The sequence below is a fragment of the Hyaena hyaena genome, unplaced genomic scaffold (genome assembly GCF_003009895.1).
Source record: "Hyaena hyaena isolate Hyena2069 unplaced genomic scaffold, ASM300989v1 scaffold_170, whole genome shotgun sequence".
Taxonomy (NCBI): Eukaryota; Metazoa; Chordata; class Mammalia; order Carnivora; family Hyaenidae; genus Hyaena; species Hyaena hyaena.
In genome coordinates, this window is record NW_024080802.1 from 2691815 (window position 1) to 2710537 (window position 18723).

An 18723-nucleotide genomic window follows, 5' to 3' on the forward strand; every position below is an offset into this window, starting at 1 on the left:
TTCAAATTTCAGTGATCCCACATAGATATCAGCAGTAGAAATTCTCAAAAGCCATCCCCTGGAGGTGTGAACAAGCATTTTCTTATAACATCCTGTTTCTTCGTCTGTAAGAGGGGTGGCAATATCACTGGAGAGAACCAAAGGCTGGCTATTAACCTCTTTGCATTAATGAGAAATAACAAAAAAAGCAAGGTAACATTGACCTCTTAAGGAGGCAAAGCTCAGTTCCCCCAATACTTTCCCCACCTAGTATTTACCAGGCCCCTCTCTCCCTTACTCTCTCCGGCAGGTGGATTGCTTCTGTGTGTTAGTCAGATGCTAGGACTTCGGGGCCATAGTCCTGAAGTGGGGAGAGAAAGAACTTTTAAAATGGTTAAAAAGTCACAGTACTCTGGAAGACTGAGGTTAGTTCTCCTTAATTAGATCTCTCCTCCAGCATGGCTTTGTTTGGAACACCTTCTTTAGGGGCTGTCCTACCTGAGAGACATTGTGAGTGGGGAATCCCAGAATACCTCTTTTTCTAGTAGCCTGATTCTGGTTGTTGCTACTGAGCCTGGCCTTTCCTGTGGTCTGAATGGCTCAATTCAAGATTTGGCTTTTGGAAAGAACAGGAAGAATAGGGTGTTTGGCTGCCTTGATTCCAGGGCATCTGGATACCCAAACATATGTAATAGAATTTTCCATAGCACCATCCTAGCTCATAAGTTTTCCACTAGAGTCTGGGGGCAAAAATATCAGAAGCTTCCTCTGTTCTCTCTGTATACCTTTATTAGGGGATGCCTTCAGGAGGTCACCTGATCAGATCTATCCTAACTACACAGCAGTCCCAGTAGACACTGTGGGCCATAGCAGAGTGGCCATCTAGGAGAATTCAAACTTGTTCCTGGAATGCAACCACAAATAGCCAAGTTATTTACAGGTAGTGATATTAAAATTGCTAAAATGGCAAAAATTGCTTATAACTCTGAATCCATTTTCTGAGAGAAAACTTTTATAAATGATAGTCAAATCCCAGACTAGTACACGTAATCTTCTGTAACCCTTTAAATAGCTATATTATCATCATAATAGTAGTACCACTTCAAGTCTGCCCAATCTCATTTTGTAACTCTGGCTTACTTTGATGAAACAATTCATGTTGAACTCCACTTTACAATGCCTAAAACCTCTTTCCCATGGAGCTGTAGGATGGGGGGTGGTTCAGAAGATACGCTAGTTTAGTCTTACGGAAGTGATTCCGGATGGATGACCCCACTTCCCTATCCTGTCTCCCTGTTCCTTAAGTGTAAGGGGCACCCATGACTCACTAACCACCCACTTCTCTCACACACACACACACACACACACACACACACACACACACACTTCCTATTAGACCGTTTTGGAAACAGGAATCCTAGAATTATTGAACTTCCTGCTCCCAATTTACAGGTGATGGGAAAATGGGCAATTCCTCTTCTCCCTGCAGTAGATAACATTTGTGTCTTGTCTCTCAGGTTAAATCTGTAAGTTCATTTTCTCCTTATAAATGTTTATACATGTAACAATGGTTTGGCTCTTTTACATTATATGCTTTAAGTACTTAATATGTTAAACAGGTGACTGTTGGCTAACAACTGAAACCCAACTCTTGCAAAATATTATAGCCCCAAACGGTCATTTTACCTTGGATTAGTTTACATTGTGTTCCTATAATTGCTGAAAATGTATAAAACCGAAGGTTTGACTCTCACCGGTTGGCACGCATGTCAGTGTGCTCTAGCAACTCCGCTGTTCCTTGTAAGGAGACACAGGAGAAGAGACCCTTGTGGGAATTGTGTTTTGTTTAATTCATGAATCATTCTGCTTCTCACGGAAGAGCCAAGCAGGATCAAAGCCGAGCAGGACCAATTTAGTTTCACCCGTTTTCTCTCTCTCGCTGTTACTTTATTTAGAGTAAGCAGTGAGAAGACACTGGTTCTCTCAACCATTCTTAGTGTTTGGTATTTTGGGGCTTTCCTACCTAGGTGTGAAAAATTAAACCTTTAGTCCTTAGCACAGTGCGGGGCATTCTCTGGGCACCCAACAAATGTATGCTGGAGACGTGGTGAGGCAATGCCATGACTCTGAGCATGAGGTACCTAAAAGTACCCTAACCACAAACTGTATTTAATGACTTAATATATGCGCCAGGCCAAACAGCTTGACACATACTGACCTTGATCCAGGATGCAGAACGGCTTCTAAAATTTCTTGGCGAGGTGTCAAGAGTGAGAAGCTGGAAAGGTTTTAGATTTGCTTGATAACAGTATGAATACTTTTTAGGAAACTGTCGTCTGTGTCCCATATGTGTCAACATTAACCAAGTCAGATACCCTTCTGTGGGTTTTCTTTTCTTTGTCCTCATTTTGGAGATGACATGGACTTGTATTGCTGTCCCAAGACAACACTCAGCAGAAAAACCAGTTTTTCAAATATTTTAAACAGAGATGGGTCAGGAGTACGTTACAGAAACAGGTGAGGCCAGCCACACACAGCATGAGAGCAAACCTCTAGCGTGGATGTGCCGTGTTCACCTGTACTGCTTTCCTTGCAGGGAAGGCCACAAATCCCATCGGAGACTCCAGCGTACAGTGGGCGGTCATGGCATTGCCAGCGTGCTTTTCGCTGGTAATTGGGTTTGCTTTTGGAGCCTTCTACTGGAAGGTAAGGGTTGCTATTCTTTTTATTTCTTGATCAAAACTTCCTGAACTTCAGATATTTATTTGCTCATAGTACATTTACATAAATGATTAACAAACTGCCCCTTTTCTGAGAAAAGATCCTACCTTAATTTAGTCTCAAAATCTAAATCTTAAGGTTTTCCCATCACTCCTTATCATGCTTTGGAGAAAACCCCTCTAACTGAAAATGTACACCTAAGGGGTTCCTGGGTGGCTCAGTCGGTTAAACGTCTGACTTCGGCTCAGGTCTTGATCTCACAGCTCGTGAGTTCGAGCCCTGCACTGGGCCCTGCACTGACAGCTCAGATCCTGGAGCCTGCTTCAGATTCTGTGTCCCTCTCTCACTCTGTCCCTCCCCCACTCATGCTTGCTCTTGCTCTCATGCACTTGTGCACGTGCTCTCTCACGAATGAACAAACAATAAAAAAAATTTTTAATGGTAACTGGTTTTAATAGCCTGAACTAAATATAAACAGGAAGAAATATGCTGAAAAACATATGATGTGCTTAAAGCCAAATAGAAATGCCATTTGTATTATCTGCTATTATGGATTTCTCTTCTTTTGTTTTCTTCTTACAGAAACCTGTCTCCAATTTGAAAAATGTGCTAAATCATTAACAATTCAACTTTTTGAAGTGTCTTTTGAATTTGATTAGTATTTAAATCTTTCTGTTTCTTCCTTACGTTTTTACCTCCAACACCCTGAAAATGTTAAGTTGATAATAAGGTGCATTTTTCATCCCTTTTTATTGTAAAAATATTTTACATGCTGCATGCTGGGAAGCAAAAACACTGATGTTGGAGTTATTGCCATAAGAGATAGAAGTAGAGACCATTTATCTCTTAAATATTATACTATCTGTTGATATTTTTACAACCTATGTCCTTGTTCTTTTCCCAGAAGAAACAACCAAATCTCACGAGGACAGTTGAAAATATACAGATTAATGAAGAGGATAATGAGATAAGGTATTTTGTTTTGCTAAATACGTGCATAAGGAAGCTTGCCTGCCATTTCACGTTCCATGCATATGTTTATACATCTTTAAAAAGTTGTTTGCTCTCAGTGGCTGCTCGGAACCCGTATATGCAGTCTTTACCCATATTGCCTACCTCTCACACTTGCTTCAGTCCTACATCCCCACTCACCTTCACATTGTCTTCGTGACTCATCTTAAGGTATCAGTAGTGGCTGTCTCATCTCTGTTTCTGTAAGCAGCAGAATCTTGATTAAACTCCTAGTCACGGGGCTTTTGAGGCATGTTTGTGCGTAGTCTCCTTTATCTCCACACTGTCACCAGGATATGCTGTTTCCTCTCTCTGTCTCTTAGCGCTTTGACAATAGTCATCATCTTCGTCCATCACTTTCTGATGTCTTGACTGAGCTGCCACAGAATCTTTCCCTTCACCCTTGTAAGCTTCACCTGCAACCCTGGTTCATAAGGTTACTTCCTACTCCAGATACTCGCAGTGATTTTTCTCTTTCAGACTTCATGTATTTGACTCCCCTGACCCCATATTGCTCCAGTACTAGTACTCTGATTTACCCCCATTTATTGTTTTCATTTGGCATGTTACTTTCTCTCCTATCATGCCTTTGTATGTACAGATATACCTATGAAGTACAGATAGGCATTTTTAGTATGTATGTATGTATGCAAATGCAAGAGAAGGCATTTTTTAAATGACTTGGGAAGACTCTGTTGAGGCAGATAAACTCTTCTTCTTCCTTTAGTATTACTGATGAAGATAAACTTTCCACTCAATTTTGCCATCTTTTGTTACTATATTTACAGAAAAACGCCCTTTCACAATGCCTAGATCATGGTGTACTTCAGAATCTCTCTCCAAAAGCAAATCAGCATTTTTCTTCTTGTTTTTCAGCATGCTGCAAGAAAAAGAGAGAGAGTTTCAAGAGGTGTAATTGTGGCTTATATCAACACTGTTACTTTTGTGCCTTGGTAAGTTTTTTAGAATTCAAGCTAAAGATGAAACAAGAACCCTACAGAATCTTAGATGCCAAAATTTAGAAACAAAATTTATTAAGTTGACTATTAAGCTGATGTCGGTATGGTGACTAAAGCTGTTACAGTGAATTAGATGTGCACAATGCAGGCATGTGTATTCTTATATTTTGAAAGACAAGCAGTGATTAGTGCTTCTGATTACTGGATTCGTCTTGTGTGGAAGGGATACAGAAGTTAACAGTGGAGTGTTTACTATTTTTGAGGCCAGAAACTAAATTAAACAAGGGAAATAGATCAAATTAGGACTAAAATAAAGTAACATTAATAGAGGAAATAAAAATAAGACTAATTTCAGTTAGGCGTGACTACCATGTAACATAATAGAAAAAAGCAGCTCATTTGTTAGATGCTGTAAACAAGTGCATGCCAAAAATGTGTCCTTGCTATCTTAAGGAAAAGGAGAAATGATCAAAAGAGCTTGTAAATCAGGAGAAGAAAGTTTTCAAGGTAAAGGGCCACCTGCCCCATGCCTGTCCAAAGCCCAGGATGCAGTAAACCTACACCAGAAACAGACACCTGATGTCCATACCTCCTCTCCGGTCTACTTTTGCAGCTGCCTAGCAGCAGACATTGGACTAGTGTCGGGGAGGGGCGGAGAGAGGACGTCCTGAAAGGCACTGACCTGAGCCAGTGTCCATTTCATGCCATTCTCATTTACACTTCTGCTAACTGGCTGTATTTTGTTACGGCCACCAGAGCTCAAGCACGTTTATCGCAGTGGTGTGTGAATGTCCTCTCATCCTCCTGAGGCCTCAGGTCTTTCCCTGCCCTCCCTCATTGTCAGAAGATCCACTCTCTGGGGTTGAGATATGTGGTCTTTGGTGAGCTTTGCCTTTTCTTTGTAGATCAGTGTCTTTGCAGCTTCATTTCTGTCCCAGATTCAGAGAGTTCTCTCCAGAGTGTTTTTTGCCTTCTCCAGGATCTCCCTCTGATAGTTGGAAAACGTTTTCCAGCAGCCCCAAATAAGATGATATAATAATTATGTCTCCTATTTCTTCAACACTTTAACCCTGCTATTACGCAGACTTCATTTTGGCCTTTAATCGTGCCCTTGATCACCATATCCAAATCATAAATAGCACTTTTTCCCCCTGGTCACCATCTTACCTCCTCTCTATACTCATGGTTTCTGTCGAATAATGTTAATGATAGACCTCTCACTCGATACTTTTTATATTCTGGAGTACTCTCCAAACTGAAATCCTACCTTTCTAGGAAAAATAATTTCTTTACCCTTCAACCCCAACATGAGCCTCACTGTTGCTCCCCTGTCTGCTGTGTCAGTTCCCTTAAGCTAGACATCCAGAAACCACACATTAAATAGTTAATTGAGTTTTAAAGCCTCAAGTAATGTCCTGTTTGGTTTTGGGTTGCATCAGTGGGACGTGTTTTGGCACACAGGTCTTTAATCGTGTGGTTTTTAATTGTGGGATTTGTCCTATGACATTTGGAGAATGGATTGTGATGGGAAAAACCAAGGCACCTGTTTAGAAGGAAAAAGCTGGTCAGAGAGTATTCAGGGATAGGAATTGAGCCTGTCTTGCTGTATCTCCTCATAGGCAACTCAGCTTGTTGCCTATGTGTTTTAGACTCAAACCGAATGCTTGTTGAATGACAAGAGTGAATAAATCCTGAATGAAAGTTTAACCACTGGTAAGGAAGATAATTCTTCTGAAGTAGGGTTTTTTTTGTCTGCAAGATGAGTATGTTCTAGAGCCCTGCTGCAAAACATTATGCCCCTGGTTAACAATGCTATGTTGTGTGCTTAAATAAGTGGTAGGAGGACATATCTCACATTAAGTGTTCTTACCTCAATAAAATAAATTTTTAAAAATCTTTAAGAAAGCAAAGTAGGATTTATTTTTATTGTGTGTGTGTGTGTGTGTGTGTGTGTGTGTGTGTGTGTGTATGTATTTATTTAATTTGCTGGTTTGGAGCAATAAGGAAGTAAAGCATCCAAAGAAAGGGAAATATAGTCATGGGAAATGACTGTTTTTCTTAAAATGTGAAATGTTATTCATGTATACAGTGAATCACATTAGGTTTAAAAAGAAGCTCTGGGTTGTTTAGAAATAAATTCCTTACACATTATTGAGTAGTCAATGTGAAATGGATAAGGAATGAACAGACATTCTCCTTCATAAATACTCATCAGGTCTGTAAAGCTCTCTCAAGAGTCAGGTACCACCACTTCCAAAAATATGACTTCCCAAATTTATAGCCCTTTATTCCCATCTCATATGACATGTAATACTCATGTAATATTAAAGGACTTCACAGTTACTTTTATAGACATTTTGTGTCTGTTGCTAAACCAGAAGTTCTTACAGGGCAAGGTTTGTTTCTGAGTTTCATTTTGGAATCCCACCAAACTCTGTAACATCTACTTTGTGCATACAATGATGAATAAATATTTGTTGGGGAACAAACATAGAAGATGAAAATCTCAGAAAATTGCAATAATGTAAGAATAAAATTTAAGAAAATAAAACCAAAAATAGACCTAGAAAGAATAGAAAAAAGGAAGACAAAACAGCCAGCTTGTCATCCTGAATCTGCGGACTGAATCTGCAGACACCAAAGTCTGAGTACATAGCTATCATCTGTTATCATTTACCGAGTATCCATTGTGTACCCGTTGAGTAAAGCCTTTTGCTTATCCCTTTCCCAACAGAGGCTTAAGGCCTGCCAAAGAGCTTTGTAATTTGGGGAGAGGGTTGTGGTGAAGGAAAAGTTTTGGGAGAGCAGAATAGGATGCTGTAGGAGAGGAAATTTCCTAAGAAATATGTAAGCAGTAGTAAAAAGTACCAAGATAGAAATGTAGTATGCAGTTGTTACATATTTTAATGTATGGTTTAGATTATAGTCATTTTCTTGGTTAACAAGGAAGAGGAAATTATAGGGAATGACTCAGATTTATTGCAAAGATTTCTCCCTTAAGTGGAACTTTCACCAACTAAAACAAATTAAGACAAATATTGGAATACTAGAACAGAAATGGAATAATTAGTTCTTCAAGTGAAATAGCCTGTAATTGGAAAATGAAGAAAGGTTTGATATTTTATAAGTAAGGAAAGAACATGGAAGGAATATAGGTAATAAACTAGAAACAAAAGAAATTGACTCTGAGAAAATATACTAAAGTGGTATTTCACAGCAAACATGAAAATATCCATATAAAAAGTTAAAAATCGACTAGTTGATGCCAAGTATTCATAGGTGGCATTCCACAAGAATTTTTTATTTATTGCTTGTGTGTAGCAATTTGAGAAAGAAAGAAAAGGGTATATTCTAGGAAAATTTCACTCTTCATTCTTCCCAGAAATGTGATTCCAACGTATTCTAGTAGGTACACTGTTGGATGCAAAGCTTAATATAACCTAGCTGTGTCCTAAAATTGCTTCTAGCCTACAAAAGGAAATAAGACCTATGCATCATAACCTATTTTTAAAAGGAAACTAGAATTTTGCAAGGTTAAAGCAATGAAAGGAGCTTACGAGGAAAATGCAATGGGATCAAAGGCAAGACCACTGATTATGGTTGTACAGAATGTGTCCTTAACATAGCTCTAGATCATGATATGGATGGATCTCTTAGAACTGTACTGTGCACACCCATAAACGGTTGCCTTATCTGAAAGGAGAAAGAAATCACTGGCAACAGGAGAAAGGCTTCATCATGTAGGTGATGGAGGTGGCATTTTTATACTAAGCTAGATCTTGGGCGACTGGTAAAATGTTAATAGCAGTAGGGAAGGGGTAATCCAGATACTGCAGTTGGCATAAACTAAGGGAGGCCAAAAATACAGAGAATGTGTTCAGGAGTCCATCTGTACAGTTGGACTGCAGTGGGAAGTCACACGTGAGGGACTAAAATGCTGAGAAGCAAGGTTGTGGGCATCAGTTTGAAAAATTCCAAATATTGGACATGTACTCTCTTGCGTAATGTAAGGAATTATTAAAGGGCTTGAATGTAAGCGACACAATCAAAACTGAGGTTTATGAAAGTAATATGTTGATGTGACCAGATGGATGGAAACAGGGAGTCCACCTAGCAGGCCAGTCTTCTAAACAGATGTGAGAGAATGATGACTTAAACTGGTCAGGGCCATGGAAATAGGAAAGCATGGATCCCTTTGGAGATCTGGAGTAAAAGAATCAACATATTCTAGTTACCGATAGAATGTGAGGCTTGACATCAGAGATAGTACTTAAAGATAACTTGGAGCCTTTGGGACTAACTAGATGGTACAGTTAAAATAAGAGAAAGAGCTGTTAGTAAATACTGACCAGTGGCCAAATGTGTTAAACTGGAAATTCAAAGAACAGTCAGGGCTGGAGGTAATTGTTTTGGGGTTTGGGAATCATCTACAAAGAATTTTAATTGAGAACTTGGAGAAAGGACTGCATCACTGAGAAGGCCCTGGTGGGTTGAGAGTAAATAGGATGAGTTTGTAGACACTCAGCAGTGTTGATTGAGAAACCCCAGCATAGTAAGTGTTGAAGGTAATTTTGGGGGTCCTGAGTGGCACAGTCAGTTGGGCGTACAACTCTTGATTTCAGCTCAGGTCATGATCTCACGGTTCATGGGTGTGAGCCCTGCATGAGGCATGGTGCTGCCAGCATGGATTGGAATTCTTTGTCTTTCTCTGACCCTCTCCCCGCTTTCTCTCTCAAATAAATAAACTTACTACAATTAGGCTGGTAGAGAGATTCATAAAAGAAACACAACCTGGGCATTTCCTGCAGATCTGGGCTAAGATAGGAGATAATAGATCCTAGAGTTGGAATATGGGTGACGTTGAGTCAAGTTTTTGTCATTTAGCACACACAGGACTTGGCAAGATCTCAGAGTAACAGATATTTCCTGAGAATTTCTGGAGTTTCAAAGGATTTGCTTTTTAGCTCTTTTGGTAGACACACAGTATAAAGGATAAGAAAGGATCAGACTTGGGTTTAGGCCTTGGCTCTGCAAAAGTTAAGCTGTAGGTTCCTGGATGGTTCAGTTGTCTTTTAATCCCTGGTTTTTTCCAGTATAGTAAAGGGATAATAAGACTTACCCTACTGATTTCATGAGGTGGTTGCAAGGATCCCAGGGAATCATTATAAAAATTGTTGTTTTGTTCTATGAGAAAACCGTTGTCAACCTTTAGGTTTATTTTCTTTGTTAAGAGACCTGGGAACAAAACTAGAAATAGATTTCCAATCTTGCTTTTCTACTCAAGTTTAGAATTTCAAGCTATTTCCTAGCTTTTGAAAAAAAATCTATCCTTTTGTATTTTTTGTGGTTCCCTTTTGTTTTAATCAAGGTGTATTTTAAAAATCTGCTTATATATTTTGGATTTCTGAAGTTTTCTCTTAATTGTTTCTTAATTTTTCTTTTGGGATTTAATTATCCTTTCCCCAATGCAGGGTCTTTAGTTTCTAGAGTTCTCTGTTTGGTAAATTGTCATAATATGGTTTTTAGTATATTCATTTAGAGAGACTGGAAAAAATAGTGCACTTCTTATCACTTATACTATGGAATTTTATTGTTTATATATAACCTTTGTGTTGATCTCAAATATTTAAAAACTGAGATTTTTGGATTCAATAAATAAATAAGGACAAAGAGTATTGAGTAGGGAAGAAAAAGCAACATACACGGTTATTTAGGCGTTGTGATTGAAGATACCATGAAAATAACCATCACTGAAAAAAAAAAAAAAAAAGTTAAGGAAGCTTGGAGATTTGAAAGTTGAAAATCTAAAAGCAGAGTCCAAAGCTCTGTGGATTAGCACCAGCTCTGAAGAACTGAAACAATGTCTGGCTTTAATGTTTCAACAAGTATAAGTTATGTTGAGGCCAAATGAACCTCCCCAGAGACTTTATCAGGATGTGATGCCAGGATTTCTTTCTTTTCTTGGCTGACAGTCCTGAAAGTGATCTTGCTGCTGCTGTTTCCTGTTGGGAGAAGCGATGGCTTGAACCTAGCTAGGCAGTTGAGATACTGGCATTGCTCAGTGACCGGAAGGCTGCTGTTTGTTGATGGTCCCTGATCAGCTTCTCCACCAATGTCTCCTTCATGCTACTACATTTCTCTCTAGACACTGTCTTTGTCTTTCAAAAACCCTCTCCCCTTACCACTTACATGCTACCTTTTCATAACCTGGTTAGAGAAATTCAGGGCTTCAAGATAACCCTCTTACCACAAATGGAAACAATCTGTAGTATGCAAATGGGTGTGAAAGCCACTGGGTATTCATTCATTTATCCTTATGTTCAAGGAATAAATTTATTGAATATCTCATCTGTGCCAGGAACCCTTCTAGGTGTTGGAATACAGCAGTAAAAAAGATAGACAAAGCTCTGTGTCCTCATGGAGTTTACGTTCTAATGAGTGGAGAGAGTCCAACAGTGAGTAAGATCGTTTCAGATAATGTTAAATGTTACCAGGAAGGTCACAGAGAATGACTAATCATTGTATCTAGGAAAAGATTTGTAAAGTTCTTTTAGGCTGTGTAAGTGAAGCTTGTATTTTAAGTCTATTACTCATTCTGTAGTCCTATGAATTCAGCTATTGAGAATGGAAAGAAGTCAGAAAGCAGATACACCATAATCTCTCTCTTTTCTTTCCTCTCTAGGCGGGTAACAGTTCATGTTTGCTTCATAAATGAAGCAGCTTTAAACAAATTCATATTCTGTCTGGAGTGACAGACTGCATTTTTATCTGTTCTTGCTACCCATGACTATATGGATGATTCACAAATTGGAACAAAGTGTTTTACTGTGAAACTGGCACTGAATTAATCATCTATAAAGAAGAACTTGCATGGAGCAGGACTCTATTTTAAGGACCTGGAGGACTGGTGGTCTCATTTAGGACTTGCAACTGACGTTGGGAGAGAAAGCACGTGTCCCAGATTGCATGCACCATTTTGCATGCCTCCAGAAGTGTCTAATTGCTGAAAAGTCACGTAGCTTTATTTTCAGTTACAGCCTGCAGTTCATGGTAATCTTGGTGTCTGCAAGTAGATTTCATCCTGAATAGTGGGGAGAATAATTTTTCTGAAGTGAATCTAGAAAAAATGTTAAAAACTCAACAGCATCAGCCACTCTACATATAGAAAGCTGTGGGAACAAAATGATTGGAGTAGGCAACATGTCAGCCTTGTAGCTGCTAATTAATGGTCTGGGTCTGATCTTGGTCTCCTCTTTACATAAACCTATCTCCCACTAGACAAATCAACATGGTTAGCTGGATCTATCCATGCTTGGAAGCCAGTATTAGAACAGTGATGACATCAATAAAATTAAAAAAAAAAAAAAACACCTGAATGGGAGGAAATAACTGCAAGTCATATGCCTGATAAGGGGCTAATATCTAAATCTACCAAGAACTCCTACAATAATAGCAAAAAAAAAAAAAAAAAAAAAAAAAAAAAAAAAAAAAAAAAAAAAAAAAAAAAAAAAAAACCCCTCTAATTTAAAAATGGGAAGATCTGAATAGACATTTTCCAAAGACGACCTGCAAATGGCAAACAGGTACATGAAAAGATGCCCACCATTAGTTACCAGAGCAATGCAAATCAAAACCACAAAGAGACATCCCTCATAGCCTGTTAGAATGGCTGTTATCAAAAAGGTAAGAATTAAAAGGGAACCCTTGTGCACTGTTGGTAGGAATGTATATTGGTGCAGTCGCTAGGGGAAATTTTGAGTTTCCTCAAAAAAAAAAAAAAAAAAGAACTGCCATATTATCCAGCAGTTCCACTTCTGGGTATTTGAGGAAAATGAAAACACTAATTCTAAAAGATACATAAACCCCTGTGTTCACTGCATTATTATTTACAGTAGCCAAGATACGGAAACACTGTAAGTGTCCGTCAGTAGATGAATGAATAAAGATGATGTGGTGTGTGTGTTTGTACACGTACATACAGTGGATTATCATTTAGCTCTAAAAATGAAATCTTACCATTTGTGACAACAGGGATGGAGCTTGAGGGCATTATGCTAAGTGAAGTAAATCAGAATGACAAATACCATATGATCTCTCTTATATGTGAAATCTAAAAAAAAAAAGATTTTAAGTAAAAAATTAAAAATACCAAGCTCACAGATACAAAGGACAGATTAGGAGTTGCAGGGGATGGGGGTTGGTGTGAGAAATGGACGAACTAGGTGGTGGTGGTTGTTTTTAGTTTAAGTTGAATAAAAATGTAACCCCCCCCAAAAAAAAAAAAAAAAAGAAAAGCATTGATGCCTTTGCAGAGAGGAGACTCTCCAAAAGAGTTTTGGCCCAAAGAAGCCACAAACACTTAACAGGACAGTCATTGAGGAGGACAGTTTGCACCCCTCTTCCCCTACCACTTATAGAGTGTATAAATTGTGCTTGCAAAATATATTATGAAATGTTTGCTTATATTCTAAAACTATTACAGAGTTATGTAAAGGGACTTAAGAGAAATTGCTGGATGTATGAAGGTCACATTTTTAATTTACATCATGAGAGAAAGTAAAAATTATATTTAGTATCTAAGATTAGAAATCCACACCCACATGGTAATATGGGTATTGAAAATTAGGTTACTTGGCTTTTATAAGAATGCAAAGAATCAGGAAATTTTAGTTATTTCTCGTATAATCACCATTATCAGTTTAAGCGATCCATTTATTTAAAATCAGGCACTCTATATTCATTAATATTTATGAATTAAAAATAGCGAGCTTTATGTAGTTATGCATGTCAGTTTGCTATTTAAAATGTGTGACAGCGTTTGTTGTATTAAGAGTGAATTTGATAAGAATTCCCAAGGTGGACATCATGCTTTTAAACTAAAACTTAAAAGACATTTTGTGAATTTCCCTTGCCAATTTTTTTTAATAGTCAGCATCTGACTAAAGAAATGGTTTCTTGTGGTTTATTTTGATTTAAGATTCTTTCGGTATATCATGAACAAACACATGAAGGAATCCAAAGCTTTCTAATATAACTTAATTCTTGTTATAACACTATTGTGTTCTACCCTCTCAGATGACCATTTTCAATGTAGTGATATAAAAGGGCATGAAAAACTGCTAGCTTTCCTTTATTTCAAAAGTCCAAGAATTTCTAGTATAGTTGGACTCTAGATTATGTTAAAAGCAGATCCAAATACAAACTCCAGTGAAGTGGCCTTTGTGCTTTTTTGTACCAAAGAGCCCAGATAATTTCTATGATCCCTTCCTTCTCTAAAGTTCTGGGGTTCCTCAGATGATAGTCATTTCCCTAAGATACAACCCAGGTGTTTTGGGAAGTTGCGTGGACTTAGGCCCTTAAATATCCCATGGTTCAAACATTTGGTAATAAAACCAGAGATCAGTTTAATTGCTGAAAGGACTTGTCTCAGTGTGTGACATTGATTGTTTTAAAGAAAATAGATATAAATTAGTATGAGTTATGTGTGTAGGTCAGGTGTAGATTGAGAAGATTGGTTACTTCTCAATTTAATAGTTTATCTCACCAATGGTTTCAATTTTCTTAGGCATGAGAAAATGCTTTTTAATGAGCTTGAGAGTACAATAAATGCACTTTTGTTCTCAAAGCAAGGAGCTGGGTTTTAACACTCAAGGACATGGTCCTACTCAATAGAGTAAAATAACAAATTCAGCAAGTTATGAAATCTGACATGGTAGGCGAGGTGTGATATATTCTACCTAATTAAATGTTTTGGTTCATTGAGAGTTATGTGAATTACCAATTTTTAAAACACTAAAATTCAGTAAAACACATGAACAATAGAAAAAAGCTGAACATGATTTTGGATGCTAGCTGCTTGGGAATTATGTGTCATATCTGCTTTGAGATAAATATATATATATATATATATATATATATATATATATCATTGCTTCATTTTATCCAATATGTGTGCTGAATATCCTTCAGAAATCATGGAAAATTCACAACTGATACTATCAACCATGAAATCACCTTTTAAATTGGTGCCATGTATCTGATATCTTTTGTAATGTTCCAAAATTGCCTTTTAAAATGATCTCAGAAGTCTGCAGATTCTAAATTATACTAAAAGCTTTGCACCTCTTTGGTAGAACACAAGTCTATAAAGAAACTGGCTCTGTGATAAATGGTGCCTGCCCAGTGATATCGAACTGTTGCTGGATTTTGTATTATAATCTAACGTGCTTACCACACTGCCATTTTTTAATGAGTCAGAGACAAGTTTGAGTGTTTTCAGTATGATAATAGCATAAGTACCCTATTCTCCTTAAAAAGAACTAAGTATATGAAGAATGAAAACGTGTTTATAATGTAGTGTTTGCTTTTAGTAAGAATTAACACATTTAATTCAGTATGAAATTACTTTGGGGAAACTGGCATATTTTGGTATTCTAATTCAAGTGAGGTTTGAAATTAACAGAAAAATCCATTCATAATTCATGATATCTCAATATTTTTCTGCACTGAGGTTTTGGTTTCAAAATGTTATTCCAATATGGGGCTTTTAGCCATTTCCCACCTATTCTTTGAGAAATTTTTCAAAAGACAGTTTCGCATAGTGAGGCAGATGTTAGAAAAAATTGTTAGAAGCTTCTACTCTGCTGTTAACTGACACTGGTAAGTCACCCCTTCTCTTTGCGTCTCCCTTTTTTATTTATGGTGAAGCGGGAGGTAACACCTTAGGTGTGAAACCTATTGATATCTGACTGACAGACAACAAAATAGATCTGAAACTATTCCATATGTGATATTCCATTCTGATCTCTGTGAATAAGCAATTTCAACATAAAAAGTCATTGCTATTCTTGCTTGTAATGTAAATAGGGTCCATTAGTAAAATTCAATCTCATGTAGGGTGAATTGGATAACCATTTACATAAGAGATGGCTTTTTCCTTTGCTTAAGTAAACATTTCTGGATCACCTCTGAAGAATGAAAACCATGAGTACATTTTAGTCAGGAAGAGATACTATATGATATGTGCAGCATTTGGAAATGCACCAAATTAAGCATTTAAATGCTGTCATTTTATTAAAAGCTTAGAGCAGAAAATGTAAGATGCTCAAAGTTTTTGACTGCCAAAAAATAATTTATAATCCATTTGGAAAGGGGTCATCCATAAATTTCATTTTAAAATTAGAAGGTGGGATAAGAATTTTAAAATAAGCCAGCTTGTCTTTGAAACAGTATTATTTTGTGAAATTGGCATTAAAATATAAACATTGATGAAATTCTAACTAATTTATGGTATTTTATTGTACAAATTATGGTTTTGCTGCTTTCCATTAACAAGTCTGGAAATGCCTTTGTTACAAGTAAAATAATGGTACTTTTATTTCCTAACATTTTTGAAATAATTTAAAGTGGATATTCATAATCCTAAAATGTTTCCTAAGCATTGTAAATTTATAATTGCCATCTCCAATTACATCCTTATGATGTTTTTAAAAATAAAGTTGTTTTAAAAACATAGTATTTTCAATTACTTGATTTCTCAGCTATAAGACTCAAATTTTTCAATAAAAATATCCTATATTCTAAGGATTAATGTGTGATTATGGTGTCCATTTGTCACTTTTTTAAATCGATGGACTTGAAAAGTATTCATTTAGATGGATGCATAGATACATTGCTAGCTCAGTCATAGATTGGAGTTTGCATATTGTATTGTAAATGTATGTCAACACTAGTTTATTATGACTGAAGTGTAATTAATAAAAATTGTAAAATGTGATGTGTATGTGTATATACTATAAGTGTACTTTTTAAACTAGGTATATGTCCTGACCCTTTTTTATACAGGTTTGAATTTGAAATTACATTATATATACATATACTTTATTGTTCTAAATAAAGAATTTTATGCACTCATAAGTTTGCCTTGTCATTTGGTATCTCAAGGTTATCATACATATTTAAAACATGGTTGAGCATGGCTAAGCATATATTAAACTTAAATCTAGATTTTGTTATAATATGGACATGAGATTAATCATTTTGACTCAAATATTTACTGGCTACTAAAATAGGTAAGGTAATCGAAGAAGATAAAGCTAACATTGTTTGACCTGAAGAAGTTTCTAACTTAGTTGGGGAGATCTGAAAAACACTATAATATACATGAAACTACACTGAAGTAATTACCTAAGTGCAAAGCTGAGGTCCAGTTAATGTCCTTAGAGCATGCAGGAAGGAGATATGGCTATAGACTAGATGGGATTATGGAGGAGTTGTTGTTTGGACTAAGACTTAAAAGGGTGAGACAAATTTTGACAGAGGAGAATTATGCCCAGTCTGAGCAGCACCTTCCAAAGCAAGAAGCTATAAAATTTCTTAATATATTCTATCACATCAAATCAGTGCACCCAGAGCATATAATGCAAAAAGAGAAACAGATGAGAGCACGGCCTTGAATGTCACAAGGAGGGTAGACATTCTTAGGGGCCATGGGAAACCGCTGTGTGTTGCTGAGAAGAGGAATGGCAAGATCAAACCCCATGTTGGCTAATATGGTTTAAGCAATAAATAATAATCCTGCTAACCTCTGTTTGGTATTTGACTTTTGAGATGACATACCCTAGATTTATGATACAGTACGTATCACCCACCATTTCTTTTCAACTTCTTTGCTTAGTCTGCCTTTTCTGTTCAGTCTTTGTGTTGCAGTTTCACCAATACAAGCCTAGACAATTATAATAGCCTCCCAACGGATCATGCATCACTAGCCCTTTTTCAATCAGTTCTTCAAGTTGGAGCAAATAATATGGAGACATCTGATACTTTTCTCTGGTTAAAACACTTAAATCATTTCTCATTACTTTCAAAGGAAAACCCAAATGCCTTAACATGGCTTACAAAGCCCTCCTTGGTCCATCTCATGATTTGGGGGAAGGAGGAGAAACTGCTAATTGTTTTCGCCTTTAAGCCATAACCAATGTGAGGGGTAGGACCAGGAATATTTATACCACTATATTCCCCAAATTTAACACAAATAACAAAGTATGCAATGAAACAACATTTTAACTGAATAGACACTACCTATTGCAATGTCTTTATAAGTTAAAAGTTATTTTCTGTAACATTTTATTATGAACAGTTTGAAATATAAAATTTAGAGTAATGTAATGAAACCTCATGTAACCATAGCCTCGGTTCAATTTTACCCAACTACTAAATGATCTTGTATCTAAGTCTCCTATCTATACCCCTTATTCACTCCCCCTTTAATATTATTTTTAGGCCAATACCTAAAAATATTTGATCTATAAATATATATTTCTAAATTATAATTTTTAAAAACATAACCACAATACACAACACACCTAACAAAAATGAAAAATGTCTTAGTATTCATATATTCATACTCCGTTTTGTCTATTCATTGTATCATTTTGTATTCATATTTCAGTTGTCTCATTATACATTTCAATATTGCACTACAGCAGGGTATAAAATAAAGGCAAAAGTCTCCAACATTCATTGCATTTAGGCCCTCCCCCCTAACAGATGAACATCACTAACTACTTTGTGCTAGCATTTGAGAACTGTTTTTGCATGAACTACATATATGTGAATATCCATGTGTATACATATATATCCATACACACACACACATATATATGTGTATACACATATATATCCATATGAATACATATGAATACATATAAATACATATGGATATATATATGTATACATATGTATTCATATGGATATATATGTATACATATATGTATTCATGGATATATATATGTATACATAATATATATGTATTCATGGATATATATATGTATACATATATATGTATTCATGGATATATATATGTATACATATATGTATCCATATGTATTCATGGATATATATATGTATACACGTGTATATATATATATAGTATATATATGTAGCCTTACATTTTTCATTTATTAGAAGAATGTGTGGGGTACCTGGGTGGCTCAGTTGGTTAGGCGTCTGACTTCGGCTTAGGTCATGATCTCACAGTTCGTGGGTTTGAGCC

General features: G+C 36.6%; 1 protein-coding gene across 3 annotated transcripts in view; it reads left to right on the forward strand.

The window, feature by feature from the left end:
• Positions 1 to 12137, forward strand: part of KITLG (KIT ligand) — an 82943-nt gene extending 70806 nt beyond the window's left edge. For all 3 annotated transcript variants that reach the window (XM_039240218.1, XM_039240221.1, XM_039240219.1), the window contains 4 exons: positions 2576 to 2685; positions 3605 to 3672; positions 4588 to 4664; positions 11353 to 12137. In XM_039240218.1, the coding sequence (XP_039096149.1) occupies positions 2576 to 2685; positions 3605 to 3672; positions 4588 to 4627 (218 nt within the window). In that variant the 3' untranslated portion in view covers positions 4628 to 4664; positions 11353 to 12137. The remainder of the gene's footprint in view (positions 1 to 2575; positions 2686 to 3604; positions 3673 to 4587; positions 4665 to 11352) is intronic.
• The last annotated feature ends 6586 nt before the right edge of the window (positions 12138 to 18723 follow it).